This window comes from Jaculus jaculus, unplaced genomic scaffold (genome assembly GCF_020740685.1).
Source record: "Jaculus jaculus isolate mJacJac1 unplaced genomic scaffold, mJacJac1.mat.Y.cur u25, whole genome shotgun sequence".
NCBI lineage: Eukaryota > Metazoa > Chordata > Mammalia > Rodentia > Dipodidae > Jaculus > Jaculus jaculus.
In genome coordinates, this window is record NW_025423515.1 from 180,141 (window position 1) to 203,120 (window position 22,980).

The 22,980-nt window shown below is 44.3% G+C and overlaps 1 protein-coding gene and 1 pseudogene across 1 annotated transcript in view; both read right to left on the reverse strand.

Annotated features, from left to right (window-relative positions):
• Positions 1-22,980, reverse strand: part of Pkd1l1 (polycystin 1 like 1, transient receptor potential channel interacting) — a 185,013-nt gene that overhangs the window by 136,114 nt on the left and 25,919 nt on the right. The window contains exon 2 of the mRNA XM_045141375.1: positions 4,150-4,472. Within this exon, the coding sequence (XP_044997310.1) occupies positions 4,150-4,270 (121 nt within the window). The 5' untranslated portion in view covers positions 4,271-4,472. The remainder of the gene's footprint in view (positions 1-4,149; positions 4,473-22,980) is intronic.
• LOC123457545 overlaps positions 11,059-22,980 on the reverse strand; it is a 43,376-nt pseudogene continuing 31,454 nt past the window's right edge.

The following is a 22,980-nucleotide window of genomic DNA, read 5'->3' on the forward strand; positions in this document are numbered from 1 at the left end:
TTTGGCTTTAGGCCAGGTGTGTAGGCATTCAGAACATAATAAAATAGAATCTGCATCTTAGATTTTATGTTAAAATATGTAGTCAAACATATTAAATATTTAAACATGTGAAATGCAATGATAAAAACACTAAAAAGGGCTGGAGAAATGGCTTAGCGGTTAAGCACTTGCCTGTGAAGCCTAAGGACCCCGGTTCAAGGCTCGGTTCCCCAGGTCCCATGTTAGCCAGATGCACAAGGGGGCGCATGCGTCTGGAGTTCGTTTGCAGAGGCTGGAAGCCCTGGCATGCCCATTCTCTCTTTCTCCCTCTATCTTTCTCTCTGTGTCTGTCGCTCTCAAATAAATAAATGAAAAAAACATAATTTAAAAAAAGAGAAAAAAGAAAAAAAACACTAAAAGAATCCATGAGGGTATTGTTTTATAAATTTGAAAAAGGGCACATTTTAAACTAGGACATAAATCTCAGAAACCATGGTTATAGATCTGTAGAGCACTTCCACAAAAATAAATATATCACCACATGATAGATAGATAGATTGATTGATTGACTGGTGGAATTTCCACCTTATAGATAGAAAATATCTATAAAGTTAAGACATAAGGACTGGAGAGATGGTTTAACAGCTAAGGCACTTGCCTACAAAGCCAAAGGACCCAAGTTCAATTCTTAAGGACCCATGTAAGCCAGATGCACAACGGGGCGCATGCATCTGGAGTTTTTTTGCAGTGGCTGGAGGCCCTGGCACATCCATTCTCTCTCTCTCCCTATTTATTCTCTCTCTCTCTCTCAAATAATTTTTCTCTCTCTGTCAAATAATAAATAAATAAAAGTAAAATATTAAAAACATAAACAACAAATGGAGAAAACAAACTTGCAACTTATAATCTTCAGAAATAATTTCCTTAGCAATGAAAAATACTCATAAAACACCAGTATACACAGTTGACAGAAAGCTGGAAGAAGCCATTCTGCATGCAATTCAATGGGAGAGAGAAAAATCCAGTGAATATACTCAACAGTGGACACTGCAAGCGGTATATTTTGTCAGCCAGGCCAAATGAGCCAATGGGTGCAATAGTGGCACATCTGTCATGGTGGAAACCAACTGGCCTCTAATTGGACTGGAGGCCCACTCCATGTGAGGGAATACATATATCCCTGATAAAACATCTGCTGCTGTCTGGCTAAATGCATATACTATGCTTATCAAACTGCCCAGTAAGCATTTATTTTAATGTTCATACCCATATATTAATGCTACTCTCACTTTCAGTAGAGAACCTCCTCTTTTCAGATGGAAGTGACCTTGGGATGACCCAGAAGGTATCATGGTGCTGGAAAGAAGTGACTGCAGTGCTCAGCACTGCAATATCTCTATCACACCTTCTAAGGCTTAGAGTCCATTGAGAAAGAGGTGACAGAGAGAATGTAGGAGCCAAAGGAAGGATAGGACTCCCTACAATGTGCTCCACCCAAACACAAAATGGCCTGAATATCCATGAACTCGCAGTGCCTGACACTACCTACACAAAACCATCATAATAGGAGGAAAAGATCGTGACAACAAAATAAAAGAGAGACTGATTGAGAGGGAGAAGGGATATGATGGAGTTTCAAAGGGGAAAGTAGGGGGAGGGAGGGCATTACCATGGGATATTGCCTACAATCATGGAAGTTGTTAATTAAAAAAAATTAAATAAAAAAAATTAAATAAAAAACTTTTTAAAAAGTCACTGGTAATCAGAGACATGAAAGTACATATATCCTGAGCTAAGTGTGGCTAAATATGGCACTTTAACATGGATGAAGATAATAAGATGCAAATTAAAACTTTTTCCATCTGTCAGGGTGACATCTGCACTGTTCACAGGAGTACAGAGAGACCTAATTGAGAGCAAGTTGACAGTAACTAGCAAATTATATTTGGCAATAGCATTTACGGTAGTAACTTCTCTTTTCTATGAATGGGAATGCACATGCAACTTATCTACTGCAATGCCATCTGTAACAACAAAAGATTAGAAACAACTCCAATGACCACCAGCCAAAAATCCACCTAAATAGATTTGGCCTTTCAAGTTAATGAACTAGTCATCAGTTACAGAGAAAAGACAGGGATGTTCTTTCTGTGTGGATGGGGTGGATTCCTCTAAGATGGGGATTTTCTCCTAAATGGGCAGAGTTGGACACTGTGTGATGTTTTGAACCACATCTCTCTCATAAAATGTGTGGTCCCCAGATGGTGGCAATTGGGGAGGTGTAGCCTTGCTGGAAAAGGGGTATTGTTGGGGTGGGCTTATGAGCATTATGGCCAGCTTCTCCCTTGCTAGAGCTGGGCTCACTCTCCAGCTGCTTTTCTTATCCTGCTATGTCAGAAGTGATGCCCAGCCTCTGCTTGTGCCAAGCTTCTCCAGCCATCATGATGCTTCCCCGTGAGTCTGTAAACCTAAACAAAATCTTTCCTCCCATAAGCTTCTTTTGGTTCTATTCTTTGTCTCAGTAATGTAAAGGTGACTACAACACTGTGTACAGTATACTTCCCATTGTGAAAGAGAAGAAAAGCAACCCTTCTGCTTGCTCAGGTGCACACAAGATGTAAGAAGTAGTAGACATGGTTGCCAGTGGGTCAGTCAGTAAGAAGAGGACTTTTGCCATAGGTCTTCCCAAATGAGTGGGTGTGCAGCACAATAAAATAAAATAAAAAAAGATTTTAAATCCTGGCAGTAATCAGGAAACATGAAAACTCCACTCATTTCCCCTTCTCATCATTATGGTTTACGTATTACCTATGTAGACATTCAGCACCAAAATTCTATATAAAGTTTGATATTTCCATTATCTGTTATTGTTTTCTTTGGTCAAAATAAAAGTATTGGGAATTTCAGTTCAACAGAATGAGTGTGCCACATGGGACATGAAAGAGAAAAGAAGGCTGGGGAAGGGGAGGAGGGTACCACGGGTGACGGGGGAAATGAGGAAAGAGGAAAATCAACAAAACCAAATTTTGTTTGAAAATGCCATAAGGAAACACAACACTTTACATGCTAGTTAAAAATAAAATAAAATTTAAAATAAAAATGAATCTTCAATAAAAATGGCATGTGGAAAAATAAGAAAGCACTATTATGAGTACCTTAAGCATTAGAATATTTCCTACATGTTATCTCTCAGATTTGGTGACAATAAAGCCTTAGACCTTGAGCTCTATATATTGGAAGCAACTGATTCCAACTGCAAATATGTTAAAGTATAAGTGTGTGCATTTTTCACATTAGTATTCTTTTTATCTTATATATATAATTTTTTTTTTTGAGAGAAAGAGAGAAAAAGAGGCAGGTAGAGGATGGGTGCTCAGGGCCTCTAGCCACTGCAAATGCACTCCAGATGTATGTACCACCTTGAGCACCTGACTTATGTGGGTCCTGGGGAGTTGTCCCTGGGTCCTTGGCTTTGCAGGCAAAGGCCTTAAAGGCTAAGCCATCTGTTCAGCCCCACATTAGTATTCTTATATTTCAAGAAAACATATACCAAAATTAACTGTTATTGTACTTAGATGATAAAATTATAAATTTAAAAAAATTATTATTGGGCTGAAGAGATGGCTTAGTGGTTAAGGCACTTGCCTGCAAAGCCTAAGAATGCTTGTTTGCATCTCCAGGTCCCACATAGCCAGATGCCAAAATGATACAAGGGTTAAATGTCACACATGTGCACAAGGAGGAGCATGTCTGGAGCTCATTCACAGTGGCTGAAAGTCCCTGACACACCCATTCTCTCTCTAGCTCGGTCTCTTTCTCTCTTTCTCAAGAATAGAATAAAATAAAATAAAAAGTTTAAAAAACTGTCAGTTTGTTTCATACGTGTAAGGGTAATTTAAGTGACTTTTGGGATTTGGGCATGTAGGAAGAAGAAAAAAGTTAATCCACAGTTGTCTCATTCTCCTACCCCACAGGGCTGACAGAGCAAACAGCAAGATGGACTATGCAGAGTTGGCCACAGCCAAGAAAAGGTGAGCACACAGCAGGCAGGTTCAGAACCTGGAAGGATGGAGTGGGCTTCCTCCTGACCGCCATCTCAACACTGCCTCTTAAGTCTCCAGGCTGCCATTTCCCTCCCAGGCTTCCAGAGCAAGACACACCATATCATACCTTTCCTGTACTGGTGGTAGGCAGTCATCACTGCTGTGTCAGTCATGTCGCAGAGCCTCATTGCAGCTTTGGAACTGTCCCCAAAGTCCACTAGCAGACAAAGGTTTGTTGTGGAAGGCATGTGAACATGGAATCCCAGAATCGGAGACACCTGGGCATCAGTTTCCGGGAAGCGGTGGAGGGCAAGGTCCCCAGTATTATTAGTACGTCTTGCTGTGGTGGTCCCTGGAGGATGCTGAAGGAAGGAACAGAGCCTCTCACAACAGGAACTGAACGTGGGAAGGCTTCGGGTTTGAAGAATTCCAGGAGGAAGGTCCAGGGAGCTGTGGGAGAGAGGGAGACTTCAGACCTCAGGGTACCCTCCTGGGGTCTGGAAAGAGCTTGGGTGGATGGGATGGTGGGCATGAGCAGCCCAGCTTGGCCAGCTGAGTGGAGTGGGTACGAGGACCTGAAGAAGGGCACTGGTGCTCCCAGTTGGCAACCAGCCGGCAGCAGTATTATCACTTGGCAGGGAACACCAGGCAGGCAAGCAAGCCCCTTGGACACTCCAAGGCCACAGAAATTAAAGCTCTAACTACAGAATGTAAGAGTAAAATCTTGACTTTCCTCTGACCAGTGAAGTCATGAACCTGCTGTGTCTTTGTACACACTCTCTGTGGCTTTCCCAGCCAACAGATTCCTGATTCCATGAGAGGTTCATGTGCTGTAAACTGAGGGCAGAGAAGTGCCTGGACTTTTGAAAGCTTTGGGGGTGCAGCGCCAGAGGGGTTAGGCAGCAAGCAAGCCCAGCAGGAAGGTAAGGCCCCTCAAGCAGAGGAAGTACATCCCCAACAGACATGGAAATGGCCCAAGGTCTGAAGTTCCCACTTCCTTCCCAGCCTTATTCGGCTAGCTCCTGCAGACAGAGCTATGGTCTGGACACATGACTGTCTGAGAAATAAGAGAACTGGGCTGGAGAGATTGCTTAGTGGTTAAGGTGCTTCCCTGTGAAGTCAAAGGACCCAGGTTCAATTCCCAGTACCCATGTAATCCAGATGCACGAGGTGGTGCATGCGTCTGGAGTTTGTTTGCAGTGGCTGGAGGCCCTCGCCTGCCTATTCTCTCTGTATGCCTCTTCCTATCTTTCCCTCTCCCAGGACATGGATCATAAAGAGCAGTCAAATAGATGTCTCCAGCGGTTGACTTGAAAATTTCTCCTAGTCACATATGTAATGAAATCCACCAACAGAGCAAACCAAACTCTCCATGTGACTGAGCACTGGCTGGGGTGAGGTGGGTGGAGCTCTCCACCCTTGCTCTGCTTTGTGGGAATGGTGAAGACATGTAAAGGCAGGCCCTGAACACCCTGGTCTGTGGGGACCGGGCCACCCTATTGGGAGCCCCCATGGTGACAGGCCATATTCTCATACCAGCAACCCAAGCCTAGTGGGGGAGGGGCTCAAGTGATGTGTGTCACTTCCAAAGACACAGTTCAAGGGCCATGGACAGGACCTATTACTCTCCTTTCTCTCTGTCCATTGAAGAACTTATCCACAGAAGCCAGTTCTTAAAGCCATACCCCGGAAGTCAGAGACTGCAGGGCTGGGTGTGGCTACAGATGACAGCACAGCAAAGTGTTCTGGCTGTGAAGCTCTGAGTGTGGTGTTTTCTACCTATCCCGTGGCACAGTCACTGATGACTACTGATGGTCACGTGATTTTCCTACTGTCCTCAAATGTGATGCATTGTTACTCCTGCTTAACTGCTAAGGCTTGGTTCCAAACTTCCTGTGGTTCCCTGAGCAGGGTTTGTTATTCATAAAGGAGTTCCATGAAATTCAGAATATCTTCCACCATGGCATTAACTATTTGTGTTACTGCCTCCTGAACTGGACTTCAAACTCTCTGAAATGGAAAATTATTAATAACCCCAAGTCCATTGTCCATGCATATAATATGAGCTTTAACAATGGTGGGATTTGGGGTAGCAGAGGGAATTTTACAAATGAACAAAAGTAAATAAAATAATTCTATATTGAATAAAACTTCTCAACACTGAGTCATTAATAGATGAAAAGGACGGTTCAGTCGGTCTGGAGGTAGGTCCAAGGGGGCTATGACTAATGTTGTCCAGGGCCATCACTACTCACTACTTTTGACACTGCCATGGAGGGTCCATGTGCGTTGGTGAAGATAAGAGAACTATAGTGATGACAAACCCCACATAAGCATCAGCACTGACTCAGCCCTTTCCCCTCTAAGCAGAAGTTGCATTGCTTTCTTTGCATGCACATTTAGTTTCCATTAAAAAGAGTAGAAAAGGCCTGGCATTGTGGCACATGCCTTTAATCCCAGCACTCAAGAAGCAAAGGTAGGAGGATCACCTGGAGTTCAAGGCCACCCTGAGACTACATAGTGAGTTCCAGGTCAGCCTGGGCTAGAGTAAGACCCTACCTTGGGGGGAGAGGGGGAAATAAGGATAGAAAAGGGCTGGAGAGATTCCTCAGTAGTTAAGGTGCTTGCCTTCAAAGCCTAAGGACCTGGGTTGGATTCCCCAGTATCCACATCAAGCCGGATGTACAAAGTGGTGCATGCATCTGAAGTTCATTTGCAGTGACTAGAGATCCTAGCACACCCATTTTCTCTCCTTCCTCTCTCTCTCTGTCTCTCTCTCTCATAAATAAACAAAATATCTTTTATTTTTTTTTTTGAGGTAGGGTCTCACTCTAGCCCAGGCTGACCTGGAATTTACTATGTAATCTCAGGGTGACCTTGAACTCATGTTGATCCTCCTGTCCTACCTCTGCCTCCCGAGTACTGGAATTAAAGGTGTGCACCACCATGCCCAGTTTTATTTTTATTTTTGATAAATAAACAAAATGAATAAAAATTATGAATAGCATAATATTATAGAATCCAAAAGTTCAAATATTTTAGAGTTAACTTTTTTCAAAGTTTTGTTTTGTGATTTAACTGTTTTCCTTTTTTATTGTGGCAAAATAAAATGAAAACCAAAAAAGTACCATGGTCCATTTTAAGGTGCAGTGGCACAGACTTAAGTACATTCACAGTGTTGTGCCAACAATATCCAGGATGTTCTTGTGAAACTGAAACTGTACCCACAAAACAATCCCCTGCCCTGGCTGCCCCATCTACATTCTGTCTCTGTGAACTAGACTTCTCCAGGTGCCTCCTATAAGGACAATCAAACAACAGTGCTTGCTTTGTCTCTGCTGGCTTATCTCACAGAGCATGTCATCCTTAGGGTGAGACTAGTGGTACTGACCACAATCCAGTACTTGTACCCCACTGAGGCTCATCAAGCTAGCTCCTAATGTTGAGATCAGACTGTGCCCCGTTCTAAATTACTCCATGCTGTATGAAACAGTGGCTTTACAGCTGTGTCTTACTCAGGGTGACTCCAGTTTACAAACAGCATTTGGCTCCATTTTGTGTGCAAATGCACAGACACTACCATAGACCCATGAAGAACAGACTCATAAGTGACTTATGCCTGAAAGTAAAGAAATCCCACACTATAGACATATCAAAGCCTTTAGAGTCCATGTAAACATGTGGGTATATTAAAACTATACCAGAAAAACCAAGCTCAGGCACGTAGTGACCACACCAGGTAGACAAAGACACAGCCCCCACACTAACCTGGACACTACATAGAGAAAGACACCTGACTATATGATGGTGGTACTGGCTCCCATTGACCTGCCATGTGACCATTCAATGTGGATGTTAAGGACCAACAGGCAGAGAAGTTCAGCTAAGCTCAGCCTCCAGCACAGGTACTTCCTATTTGTGAATTCCTCTCTGTCCAGACCCTGCTCTGCGTCTTGCCTTCACAGCTTCCGTGGCCCTGCATATCTGGAGCTGTTGGATTCAACCCCAAGGCCCAGCTCAGTCCCATAAGCCTGCAGCTCACCTTTATCGCAGCAGTGTCACCAGCAGCTTGCTCTCCACCTAGGCTCAGTGTCTGTTTCCTGCATTCCTCTTCTCTGCCTCTCTCTCCAGTCAAGCTTCCTTGAACTCCCTGAACCATGCATGCTATAGCCTCTTTCACCTCTGTGCCTGCCCTGTAACCTACTTACACACACACACACACACACACACACACACACACACACACAGATGATAGGTAATATGTGATCTGAGCATTAATATCAGGGGTTAAGATTGAGGGACTACTTGGCAAACTGCACCCAAGGAAACCAACGAAGCTTGCAAATGTATTGTTGTTCAGTAAACTCTGTGGAAAGCCAAAAACATGTCAGTTGTGTTCCTACAGGGTACTTGTGACCCTGTACTCACAGTAGTGATGGTGAGGACTTTTGCCTGGCACCCCCTTGTGTGGCTCCCAACCTTCAGGGTTAAGTTCATCATAGTACCTGGTCTAGTTACAAATACATGCTTTTGACCATGAGTGCTGAGAGGTTCGTTTTCAAATCCAACCTGGGGTAGTGGTACAGACCTTGACTTTGACATCTGAGCCAGTCCTCATAAGAACCAAGTCATTCATATGCTAACAAAGCCCGACTACTTAACCTACCTGGCAGCACCGCTATCCCAATCCAATGGGGCCGGTGTTTTTCTGTTAACAGCACTTAACAGTGTTTTCAAAATGTTCTGTAAGAAAAATAAAATAATGTAAGCTGCTTTTGAAAACTCAGGACATTTGGAAAAGGAACACTGCCTAGTCCCTGTGCTTCAGAGGTCACAGCACCTTGTTCTAAGGAAACAGTACTAATTAAGGAGGAGTAAGTAGCTCTTCCATGCCATGGGAAGCATACAGAGCCTGTGGGGCTAGAGTTGGTGAGGTAATGGCACTGTTTTGTGAAACTTGTAGATGTGACATTCGAGCAGAGGGGAAGGAAGAGGGTCCCAGAGTGTGCTGAGGACTGTGATGACAAATGGTCCCAGATGGAATACACCTGCCTGTTAGAAAAGTGTTGGGGGTTCAGTGGGACTACAGTATCCAGTGGGACTCAAGGGCTCAAAAGGTTTCCTCAGAACTAATGGAAGTCAGGAGGGTGGTCTGGAGGACCCCAGCTTTCGTTCTGATAGAGGATTCTGAAGTCATGGGGCTCCGTCTCCCAGATGCTGAGGAAGAATCAGTGTATCAGTGTAGCTGCTGTATTGACAGGTGACCGTGGAGGTTAGGATGAAGGCAGGGGACTCATGTGGATGGAGATGACAGTAGCATACCTTTCTGTGACCAGAGAGGTGGGGGTAGACAGACGCCTCTGATTTAACCTCTGCAACCCTCCTTGTGACAGAACCTCAATTCCCATGTGTGACTGGGTCAGCAGGAAGACACAAGAAACAGGAAGAAGGCCCTGCTCATAGCTGACGCATTTCCCCACACCTTCTTAACTAATCATAGTGACTCTGGGCTGATGTTTGGTTTCATCAAAGCTCCTTTGTTAAGAGCTAGTCATTCCAGGTAGCTTTTGTTCTCTCTGCTACCCCCCCCCACCCCCCCGCCACAGCATGGCAAGCAGCACTCCCTCCTCCATTCCTAGGTTATTTCCTGTAGTCTCAACTTCTGGTGATTAGGAACACCAGCCCTTCCACAGGCCTTCAGACCTTTTCCCTTGGCCTTCAATGAATGTATGGGGGAGTTTAGGGGTAACAGGGCCTCCAAAACTAAAAGTGAGAAATGCTCTTGAGTCTGTAAAGGGAACCTGACTTTTCCTGATCTCTTCTCACTGATGGAGTCCTCAGAGCCACCACTTTGCTGAGACCTTTCCTAGAAATGTAAATGGGATACCCTCTTTCTTGGAAAATTAAGATTCCTGGAAGAGACCCTTTTTCAATCCCCATCCAGAAAATTCCCATAAAAGACCCAAATCAGGGTCGCCAAATGGACATACCCATTTCTGAGAACCCATCACCTGAACTACAGGAGGAGCTCTGCCTTCTTTCCTTCTCTAAAGCTTACTTACAGTAAGATCTTTCTAGTCTTCACCATGTGCTCTGTGAATTTCATTTGTTGAAATTCATAAGAATCTGGAGGCCCCTGAACTTTTGTGTGGCCATGAATGTCTAGCACCATAACTCTGGAGACACAGCCCAGCCAAGAGCCAAGTAATGCTCTGTCACACTCAAAGTCCCATATCAATGGGGCCTTTACAAGCTGCCCAGACTTCATTAACAGGGGTCTTCAAAGAGTTCCCACAGCCCACAAAGACAGCTGGCGTTTCAGTGATTTGAACTGTTAGCAGCCTTGCTTGTGTTGGAGCCATGGTTGGGGGCTGCTGTCACCCCCACCAAAGGGCATCATCACCTGAAGGGTAGCCTTCCCCAGCCCCCAGAGGCAGCCATCACTGCCCTGGGCTGAGGCAGCCTCCTCCTCTGCCTTCCTGTTTTTTCTTGTCACAGCAGAATGAAGTCTTTAGAACATTAAATTTGCACCATAGGACAAACACACATGATGTGGAAGTGACCTGAGGAGCTCTAAATCTGAATACAGAGGCAATTTGAGTTGCATGATGTGGATGTCAAGCTAATTGACAACAGGTTAATCTTTGTACAGGCTAGCCCAAGGACATGGAGGACTATACATAAGGAATTCATCAACTTCTTCAAAGATCTCCTAAAAAGCCAAACAACTCTTGATCTGAGCTGAAGTGACTCTGATCTGTCTTGTGCTCAGACTCCCCATAGCTTTGACTGCCTAGAACTAAATAAAAGCAGCAAGTCCAATCAATTCAAGGAGTACTCTAGTGTATCCCCAACCCTCCAATAAATCAGATTTTGTGTGCTGCGTGCTCAGTTAGCATTATGGTGGCAGCATGATGCTTATGTGTGAGTGCACACACTTGCAGGCATGAGTGTACACACATACACACAGACAGAGACAGAGAGAATGTTCTCAGGAGGAAAGGTAAAGGTTGGAGCTGCCCAATGTAAGGGGTACCTTGTCCCAGGGAGCTGGCGAAGATGGCTTTTGAGAATCTGTGTGTCCTATTGTCCCTTTTGAAGCACATGGAAGAAAGCTGCCCTTCTCATCACTCACGGAGAGTTCAAGGTTAGCTTGGATTGCTAGAGAAGGAGAAAAGTACATTCTGTAAATGGGAAGATGGGAGCAGAGACAGACATGATGCCCTGTACACAACAAATGGGAAGACAGGAGCAGAGACACACAAGGCACCCTGTATACAAGGTTGAGGCCCCTTCATAGGGCCCCTAAAAAGACCCATATCTTTCATAGATGCTCTGACAGTTTCTGCATCCTTTGATTTGTGTCTTTCCTTGCTCTCTGCAGGGTTTTAGGTGAGAGCTCACCAGGCAATGTGGGGAACCCACGGCACTGGCAATTTGATGGGAAATGAAACATCCGCAGTCACTCCTGAGGGGACTTAGGGGACTGCACAAAAGAGGATTGCAAATCAGAGGACCTGGGGGATGTCTGTTTGGAGAACAAAGGGGACATCCCAAAGTGTAAAGCCAGGATGACCCCAACTGACAATCAGATCACAACCAAAGTCAAGACAGGCAAGAGGGACCAGCCACTACCTGGCTAGGGGGTGGTGGGCCTCACTATATCCCACATATATGGGAATAGAGAGGCCACATCTTCATTGTAGGACCCCTTTAGGAGGTGAACTGGGCCCAAGGGACATCATACTGTTGTCTCTGCTCATGCCAGTGAAACACTATAGGAGCTAGATGGTTTCCTTGCCTAGTCAGAGAGATTAAGGGAAAAAGGGGCCTTTGGTCAGTGACTATATCCTAACCCGAGATGGTGAAGGTGTGATGACACTTCCTCCTTCTTTGGCCTTAAAGAATTTTCCTGCATGGCTGGGTTGGCGGGATTTCTGGAACCTATACAGTACTGTATAGAATATGGGCCAACCAGCTCCTTCATCGTCATTTAAACTAGCCTGTGGGTGGGCCTCTTCCAGTCAATCAAAATCCATTTTCTGGGCTGGAGAGATGGCTTAGCGGTTAAGTGCTTGCCTGTGAAGCCTAAGGACCTCGGTTCGAGGCTCGGTTCCCCAGGTCCCATGTTAGCCAGATGCACAAATATGATGCAAGGTCACACATGCGCACTAGGTGGCACACGCATTAGGAGTTCATTGCAGTGGCTGGAACCCTGGTGTGCCATCTCTCTCTCTCTCTCTCTCTCTCTCTCTCTCTCTCTCTCTTTCTCTCTCTCTCTCTCTCTCACACACACTTTCGCTTTCTCTAAAAAAAATTCAAGTTGGGCGTGGTGGTACATGCCTTTCAGCACTTGGGAAGCAGAGGTAGGAGGATCACTGAGTTCAAGGCCACCCTGAGACTACATAGTGAATTCCAGGTCAGCCTAGACTAGAGAGAGACCCTACCTCAAAAAAACAAAATGCCAAAAAGATAATTCAAGTTTTACAAATGCTAAAGAAAACGTTTCTCCTTGACTCAGCCTAGCACAGAGCCCCACCACCCAGACACAGGTGTACTCATGGAGTGACAGCTGCTCTCTCTGCCCCAAGCCCCATCATGAAAAGTCCTTGTCCCCAGAGCAGCAGGAGTGGAGGTGGGCATGGAGGGCAGTGAGGTACAGGAGAACATTGCTGCTGTTTTAACTGGCTACAAGTCCCCACAAAGGAACATGGTCTGCCTCAGATCCTCTAACCCCAGCTTCTTATTTGGACTAGCTTTGCTCATGCAGCAAGGAGACTGGAGTGCTGCAGTGCTGTGAGCAGAGCAGCCCATCTCAGAATGAAAATGAGACAGGACAGAGCCATTTTAACAAGAAATTGTTTGGGGATAAGCAACAATAGTAAAATGCCAGGCTGGAGAGATGGTTTAGCTATTAAGGTGCTTGCCTGAAAAATCTAAGGACCCAGTTTTGATTCCCCAGTACCCAAGTAAGTCAGATGCACAAAGTGGTACATGCAACTGGAATTTATTTGCAGTGGCTGGAGGACCAATCCTCTTTCATTGCATCTTCCCCTTCTCTCTCTCTCAAATAAATAAAAATAAAATATTCAAAAAAGAATAGCAAACTGTCTTTTGTGTCTCTGATTAGTCACCTAAGTTACTGTGAAGACAAAACTGGCCATCAAAAACAAACTGATATATCACCAACATTTTCTTTCAAAAATTTCAAAAATAGGATTTTTAAAACTTCAAATCCATCAAATGTAGAGCTCCAGTTAAGAATTCAAAACTACCAAGCTGAGCATGGTTGCATATGCCTTTAATCCCAGCACTTGGGAGGCCCAGGTAGGAGGATCACCATGAGTTTGAGGCCACCCTGAGATTACAGAGTGAATTCCAAGTCAGCCTGAGGTAGAGCAAGGCCATACCTCCTAACACCACCACCCTCCCCTCCAACAAAACAAAAAGAATTCAAAACTTCTTTCTTTTTAAAGGAATATTGGCAGTTAAGTTTCAGGAAACCCAGCTAGGGAAGGCAGCTTGGTTGTAGAGTGCTTGCCTAACATGCACGAGGCCTTGGGTTGAATCTCTGACACCATTTAGACATGTTTTAAAATCTTTTAAAATTTTTGTTTACTTATTTGAGAGAGAGAGGCAGATGGAAAAAAAGAATGGACATGTCAGGGAGCTTCAGCTTCTGTGAATGAACTCCAGATGCATGTGCCACCTTGTGCAACTGGCTTACGTGGGTTCTGAGGAATCAAACCTGGGTCCTTTGGTTTTGCAGGCAAGCACCTTAACTGCTAAGCCATCTCCATAGTCCTTGGTTTTTTAAATTATGCCAAACATCACATGTTCTTGCTCATATGTGGATCCTAACTAAGAGACCAAGGAGAAGTAACATGCTGCATCTGGCTTCTGTGACCTCGCTTAGTGGCTGGACAGTGGTGCTTCCATTTTAAATCAGACAGCCATTTTGACTCAGAGGAGGAACTAGCTGACTAATGGGCTATTTTTGCTTCTGTATCCATGCTTGCTTAGCTATAGTTCCCCCCACACCTTGATTTCTGAGAAGCCTCTACCCCAAAACATTCCAGAGATACCTAGCTACAGAGGCCCCAGCCTCTTGCAAATGATAAGTTCTGCAAACAGCTCTTGCAAGAGATAGGTTCTGCAAGCAGCTCTTGCAAAATATAGGTTCTGCAAACAAGTTACTGACCTAAGATAAGTAGGCTGGAGTTCCCACGCACCTCTCTGAAATTCTTGCGCACACCCTCTTACAACCAATCATTTTAAAAGTCACAATATGATATAACCTTGGCAGTCTTTTTCCTTTATAAACTCTTCCCTCTGAGGGTCGGGGCTCTCTCCCTCTCACTACCGCTGTGCTGGACTGTGGACGGAGCCCAGGCCTAGGCTTGCAATAAAGAAATCTGTTACTTTTACATTCGAGTGTCTTGGCTTCTGTGGCGGTTCCCTGGGTGACTCCTGGGTGACCCGGGGTCTTGGCTCCTGGTCAGGGGTCTTGGCATAACACTAGCTACATATATTTAGACTTGTATGTGAGTTGGAGTGAAACTTGGTAGAGAGGCCAGTAAGCTATAAAGGGGCTATAAGGGAGGGAGAAGAACAGAGGACTTAAAAGGATGGTATTGTATATATGTAAGTGGAAGAAAAGATTACTGGAGGTGGAAACGTCTAAGTGAGGTCAGGGGAAGAGACTGCATAAAGGAAAGGTGGGGGAAGGGCTAATCAAAATCTAAGATGGTATGAATAAGCCATATGGAAACCTGCTTTTTTTGGATAATGACACACCCAAAAGCCAGACTGTTATTAGAAAAAATTTAGTGTTAGAGATGGGATGTCTTCCAGTGAGTTGTTGGCTAGGGAGGGTCCTGATGACCTCAAAATATTATAGGCCATTGCCAAGGTTCCTGGTTTCCCACTAGAAATAGATTGTAAGACCCTATTGCTGAAGACTTCACATGTGTGGGCAGCAAGGTCACTGAAAAATCAAGCTGTGGCTGAACTGAAAACTTCCTCCCTATAGACCAGATGAAGAAAGCTGGAAAAAGCTACACTGCATGCAACCCTATGGGAGAAAGAAGTGATCAGCAATGAAAACAGTGGACATTGCAAGCCTTTAGTCTGGCCAGCCAGGCCAAATGAGCCAATGGGGACAATAATGGCATGTCTGTTATGGAGGAAACCAACCACTGTCTAGTTGAGTTGGAGGCCTATTCCACTGGAGGGAATACATGCCTGGTACTGGAACCCTAATCAAAAGCCTATGGTAGGGAAGGCCATGAGCCTCAGGAGTTTAACACCTACTCTTACATGGCTAAATGTATATATTATGCTCACCAAACTGCTCTGTAAGCAATTTTCTTAATGTTCATACCCATATACTAACCCACTTTTGGTTAGAGAAGCTTCTCTTTTCAGATAGCAGTGGCCACTGGGATGACCCAAAAGGCACCATAGTGCTGCAAGTAGTGACAGAGGAGTGCTCAGCACTGAGAAATCTCTTTCACACCTTCCAAGGCTTGGGGTCCATTGTGGAAGAGGTGGCAGAAAGAATGTAAGAGCGGAAGGAAGGGTAGGACTCCTTACAATACAATCGTTCAGACAAAAATTAGCCTTGATATCCATAAGCTTGCAGTGCCTAGTACTACCTTCAGAAGCCTGTCATAATAGGAGGAAAAGATGATGACACCAAAAGAAAAGAGACTAATGGACAGAGAAGGAGGGAATATGATGGAGAGTGAATTTGTGAAGGGAAAGCAGGGAAGGGGAAGGAATTTATATGGTTTATTGTCTATAATTATGGAAAATGTCAACTAAAAAGTTTAACATTTTTCGAAGTCTGGGGCTGGAGAGATATCTCAGTGGTTAAAGGCACTTGCTTGCTTGTAAAGCCTTACAGCCTGGGTTCAGTTCATCAGTACCCACATAAAACCAGTGGCACATGCATCTGGAGTTCATTTGCAGTGGCTAGAGGCATTGGTGTGCCCATACTTTCTCTCTTTTAAATAAATAAAGAATTTTTTAAATTAAACTCTGACATAATGCCACATGCCTGTAAATCCCAAGACTCAGAAAGCTGAGGCAGGAGGATCACTAGTTTCAGGCCAGCATAATGAGTCCCTATGTCAAAACACTTATAGTCATACAAGGGATTGTGGGAATGGCTCAGTGGCAGAGTACTGAGTGAGGCTCTGGTCTCCATCTCTAGCACCTTGAAAGAGAATTGGCACACTTCCATTTTCAGGGCCTCCAGCCATTGCAATCGAACTCCAGATACGTGTGCCACTTTGTGAGCATGTGCAACCTTGTGTGTTTGTGTCACCTTGTGTGCCTAGCTTATATGGGATCTGGAGAGTTGAACATGGTCTTTGCAGGCAAGTGCCTTAATTGCTAAGCCATCTCTCCAGCCAAGAATTATTCTTTTATGTGAAGACCTGGGGCAAGGGAGCTACCTTCTGGAACCTAATCACCCCAGTCACTTGTCTATTGGCCCCATTGTAGATTCAGGGTTTCTCCAAATATAGTCCTTGCACCCCTCCCAAAGCAGCAAATTTTGGGTTGAAAATGTCCCCCTCCTGGCATAGTGACCATTTCAAATACAAGATCACTGTGACTTCATTCTGCTTCTTCAAAGCAGGAGATGATATCCTGAGTGATGAGCCCTCCAGGTACTAGAAACAAAGCAGAATTCTTATGAAGGACAGGAAACAGAGGTCTGGAGAATTTGTTAACAACATGTTAAATTAAGTCTTACCTTCCTGGCTACTTCCCTGCCTGATAAACTACCAGAGCCTAGCCCTTGGGCCTGTCTCTTTTCTGTAGCTTACAATGCTCTGTCCAATTCAGTATGTAAGTAGCTGTCAATAACTCTGTCTGTGGATCCCAGGCCACAAAAAATAAAAATAAAAATAAAAATAAACTTGTGTTAGATTTATAGTCCTTTATTCCTGTTCATCTGCCTTATGTTAATTTAATCTGTGGGCCCAACTTGTCCTTTCAAGGACAAGGGTGAAGGTTTGTTTTTATTATTTTATTTTATTTTTATTTAAAAGCAGAGAGAAAGAGAAAAACAAAATGGGTACATCAGGGCCTCCTGCCACTGTAAACAAACTTCAGACAAAAGTGCTGCTTCATATCACAAAGAAAATGAGAGAAATCTGGTAACAAGAAGCCTGGGTGTTTCAGGGAACAGTCCACCTTTGGGAACAGCGGTGACAAAGTGGCCAGCTCCACGCTCTCACAGCCTTCTCTCTGGAGACACACCTGGGAATGAGCTAATTCCAGCACCTCTCAACCAGTTCCTACTTTGCAGCACAGAGGCTGGTACCAAGATTCTCTGTCGCCAAGCATGTGTTAATTCCCCTCACTCTAATTTACGTCTGCATTTTAACCTTCACAGAGATTTTACAAAACCTACTTTTAAAAATTTATTTATTTATTTATTTGAGAGAGAGAAAGAAGGAGAGAGAGTGAGAGAGTGAGGGAATTGGCACACCAGGGTCTCCAGTGGCTGCAAATGAACTCCAGATGCATGTGCCACCTTGTACATGTGGCTTATGTGGGTCCTGGGGAATTGAACCTGGGTCCTTTGGCTTTTCAGGAAAACACCTTAAGTGATAAGCCATCTTTCCAGCCCCAAAACTTAGTTTTGCCTTACCTAGATAATCAGAAAGTCAGCCAGGCATGGTGGCCCACACCTTTAATCCCAGCACTGAGGAGGCAAATGTAGGAGGGTTGCCATGAGTTTGAGGCCACCCTGAGAGTACATGGTTAATTCCAGGTCAGCCTGGGCTAGAGTGAGTTTACCTCGGGAAAAAAAAGAAACGAAAAAAAAAGCAAGAAAGAAAATCAGAAAAATTTTCTGTCTAGAATTGTTTGTGAATCCACAGGTAGTGAAAGAAGGAAGTGATATCCAGCAGTGGGAATGTTTTTGGGGACAACCCTTTTTCAAACGAGAAAGGGAAAAACCCCTAGCAGGATGAGGGAAGAGCCTGCAGGCTTTGGCACATCTGCCTACATCTTGAGTCTGCTGGAGCAATGCCGCAGCTGACCTGTGAGAGAGCAGAGCCTCAAGGCCCCTTGGAGGGCAAGTGTGCCTGATGTTGATTGAACAGTGCCTCACCCTTTCCATGGCAGATGGTGGTCTCCACCCTCCTCACTATGCATCAACAATTCTCATTTCTGTCCCAACATGTTTGTTGGGGGTAAATTACAGAGATTTTGGAACTTTCCAGCTTTTTTGGTTACATGGCTTAAAGGGTCCTTGTGCCCAAGGAATAGGCCAGTTGTAAATGTTAACTTGTTTGTAAGCAAACAAAATTTTGTCTCTCTAGTGCCCTGTGATTTGCTCAGATGCCTTGCTGGAAGATCTAACACCTCATGTCCAAAGTGAGTGCATGGGTGAAGACATCTGCCACTGGCCTACTGGTGGGCATTTATATTATTCTTCAGAAATAGACGCTGGGGCTGGAGAGATGGCTTAATGGTTAAGGCGCTTGCCTGCTAAGGACCCATGTTCAACTCTCCAGTAGGATCCTACCTGTCCTTTGATAAAGGATAAAGAGGAAGGAACATAAAGGAACTCTTCCACTTTGTAGGAAATTAATGTGCAAGGATGAAACCTGGCTAGAATGAGCACTGGGGAGGGGGGCACTAGGGGAGCACTGAGAGCCTCCTGGAAGGCAGAGAATGGAAGATAGCTATCTCCTCCCATTCCCCTTGGCCACTGTCCTTCTCCTCTTTGCCACTGGAATAGATGATGACTATCCTTTCCCCTTCCCTATATGTCATTAAGCTTTGAATAAAACTACCTCCTTAAAATTGTTTGAAACAAAAATTATATATTTAAATTTAATACTAAATTTTTTAAAGATTTCTTTTATTTATTTATTTATTTATTTATTTATTTATTTATTTATTTATTTGAGAGAGAGAGAGGCAGTTAGAGAGAGAAAGAGAGAAAATGGATGCGCCAGGTCCTCTGGCCCCTGCCAATGAACTACAGACACGTGCCACCTTGTGCATCTGGCTTACATGGGTACTGAGGGGTTGAACCTGGGTCTTTAGGCTTCGTACACAAGCCCCTCAACCACTGAGCAATCTCTCCAGCCCCAATACTAAATTTTTGACATGACTTAAGTAATAGTTTAAAGAGTCTTGCTTATTCCACAAAAGGTTTAAAGAGATTAAACCATACATAGCTCAAGTGGTAAACAGACACCTGAAGGTGGATAATACTGCCCCATTTCAACAGTCTAAGTGAAAAGGCAAATGTGTTTGTTCCCACAAGTCACAGAATAAAAGGCAAAAAACTTCAATGGCATGAAGTTCTTCCTGAGATAGGTCTTCATGTTTATGATGTTGTGAATGGTATTTTAGTGATACCAGATTCAGACTTGGGGGAGTCAACACATTTGCAGCTTTGACAGGTGCATACATGAAACATACAGGGAAAATAACTAGAATGGCTTTTGATGCTTTTCAGGTCTCAAGACCAGGCGCTGATTAGTATTACCTATGACCCAAAAGCCTCAGTTCTCACTTTCAAATAGAGCTTGGGGGAGGGCAAAAAGCTAGCATCATTTGACCTTCTCATTCACAAGGAATTGTAGTCCAGCCTGTCCATTTTTGGTAGCAAAAATGTCAGTCATGCTCATTTCCACTCTGTTCCTAGAGATACTTTGTACATATTACCTTGTTTTCTATTCTTAGATACCATGCATCTTTTAAAACACCCTTCCCCACCCCATCACTCCTTGGGGTCCCAGCACACACACAACATCAAACACAGTGCCTATGCTAATTTTGGAGGCCATGGGGGGTATGAATTGCTAAGATCTTGACAGAATGTGAAACTCACCATTTGTTGAACTGATTCCTGGAATGGACTGCAACAAGCAGAACAGGGCACAAACTCTGATGAGCACCTTCCACCCCATTCTCACACAACCTCCTCCCATGGGATCTCCCACAGGATCCAGGCTACAGAGGGCTCAGGTGAGCAGATGGAACAAAGTTCACAGAAGGGTCCTGGTGCCACCAGGTCTGCCTTGCCCTTCCCTTCCCTTCTCAGGGGTCAGAGCAGTGAGCCCTCTCCATATACCATTAGCCTGCTGGGGAATTGAACCAATCACAAGCCTGACCTCCCACTGAGAAACATCCTCCCCAAAGGACCTGGACCCCTAACAGCTGCTGTGCTGTTTCATCTAAGGACAGGGGGAAATGTGTAGCCTGCCTGTGATATTCAAAGGAAGCTCCACCAAAACAAACAGTATTCAAGTATTGTGACTTTGGTAAACATAGTGGGGTGTGCTGCAATTTACAATGCTGGGATGTCAGGGAACACTTTTAATTTATTTTTAAGTAACAGAAAGCAGTTTTGCTACATTGGGTACTAATAGTAAGAACTTTAGGGCTAGGTGTGTGGCTCAATGATAGATCATGTATCAAGCATGTGTTAGGTCTTGGATTCAATAGCCATTGGAAAGAAGATAAAGAGGGGCCTGGAGAGATGGCTCATCAGTTAAGACACTTGCCTGCAAAGCCAAATGACCAGGGTTCGATTCTTCTGGACCTACATAAAGCCAGATGCACAAAGTGGTGCATGCATCTGGAGTTCCATTGCAGTGGCATGAGACCACTGACACATCACTCTCTCTGCTTGTAAATAAAATATTTGTAAAAAGAAAATAATGAGTGTTGAATCACAAAAAGAACTCATTTATTCTATAATGTTCCATGCTTCTCATTACTTGCAAAACAAAACAAAACACAATACTCATATAACTCAATATTCAAACATCTCAATAGGTTGCCACCAAGTGTTCTGGTTCTTTGGCTAGGTGGTGTGTAGGGCAGACATCCACTTCCTAACTGCTCCTCTCTGCGGTGCCAGGCAATAGCTCCGCTACGCAGAGAGTGACCACAGTGGGACTCACCTGTCAGCCCTGTTGTGGTTAATAACAACTCAACTTTGATTTCTGTCTCACATGATACATATATATAGGGAATTAATGTTACCACCTTTGTATTTATTTTACTCCAAGGCATTTGTTAAGAAAAACACAATGCACATACAGTCTTGGATTCTGAAGCACATATTTTTTATCTGATCAGTGTGACAGTTATGTGTCACCTTGGTTCCCTGTGCTCATCCCTGACCATGCTTGCATTTATCTGGTTTCTCCACATAATTTTTAAAAATATTTTGTCTATCTATTTGAGAGAGAGATTCAGAAATAGGTAGATAGAGAATGGGAGCGCCAGGGCTTCCAGCCACTGCAATCGAACTCCAGATGAGTGCGTCCCCTTATGCATCTGGCTTATGTGGGTCCTGAAAAGTCGAACCTGGGTTCTTTGGCTTTGCAGGCAAATGCCTTAACCACTAAGCCATCTCTCCAGCCTTTCTCCACATTATTTGATGAGACTGAGGCATCTGTGCTTCCCTTGTTAAATCTAGGATAGATCAATAAATAGGTAGGTAGGTAGGTAGGTAGGTAGGTAGGTAGATAGATAGATAGATAGATAGATAGATAGATAGATAGATAGATACAGATAGATAGATAGATAGATAGATAGATAGATAGATAGATAGATAGATAGATAGATGAAATATTGTTGATGCCCCACTCAGGACAAGTCACTGTATCCTGGGCATGGCCCTCTGTCCCAAGGTGGCACCACTGAGCACCCCCCCCCCCGGGGTACTTCAAACTTGTTTAGCGTTCATAAGAGAGGTACATCACATTTATTTCAGACAAGTAAATTCAAGTAGCAGTGAGCATTTCATTCTTGACATGAAAATACAACATCCTCCAGAAATTGGAAAAGCTCCAAGTCATGGTTGCCTTAGGAAGCCTGAGTAGGAATGGCAAGGCACAACCAGGAGAAGGCCCTGCGTCCCATGCGGTACCGCCTGCTTAGGAGGCTCCTTACAGTAACCTCTGACTCTTGGGTGAACAAAATGGAGAGCGTACAGTGCAAATCTCAAGGATGGAGCTCAAGACTTGTCTAGTCATCTGCATTTCCTCCCCTCAATGGAACATTCCTCACAGGACAATTAAGTAGGATCTTCTCACTATAAGGAACATGGATGGATTATTTGGAATAGGGCAGCTGTGGTAATAAGTAAAGAGTTTGCTCAAAGATGCATCAGTTACAACTTTTAAGTAGCCCTAAGCAAGAAATAGGGCCATGAGGGTGTACTTGGCACACAGCTCAAACCTCCACAAGCTGTGGAGGGCACAGGAAACCACTGAGCCCACTCCCCATGCTGCTGTGAACTCAGGGCTATCAGCATCTTGGAGACAAAACTGGGTTTTTCATTTTTATTTTGGTAAGGCATTTATCACCTTTTGCAGCCTTATAGTATGCCTCTGAGCCTGCATTTCATTTCCCTCCAATCTGTACCAGTAATCCTCTTTCCAGGAGGCTAATTTTCCCAGGATTGAGAGGCTGGGAAAAGCCAGGAGCTAGCCTTGAATGTTACAGTGTGGAATTCAGCACCTTTCAGGGGTGCTGCTGGCAAACAGGAGCTGGCCTCCTAGCGGGTAGCTTCCTTTTATCCCATGGTGTCTGGGATTATCTTGCTACTGCTCAGTGATCTGTGAAGCACTCTGGTTTAACTAGTCTCTCCCAGTGACTGAACAACACTGTTCTCACTAAGTCACAGACACTGAACCTCACTTAGTGCTATAGTTTAGATCTAGGATGCTTCCCAAATACCCACATGTAAAGACTTGTTCCCCAGCTTGTGGACAGTGGAATGTGCTTGGATCTTTAAGATGTGCAGCCCTGTAGAAGGAAGTTAGACCACTGGGGCATGACCTACAAAAGGGTATTGGGATCCTGGCCCATTTTCTTTGGCTGTCTTGAGGTGAGCAGCTTGCCCTGCACACGTTTTCACCATGACACCCTGCCTCATCACAGGCCCCAACACAACAGGTCCACT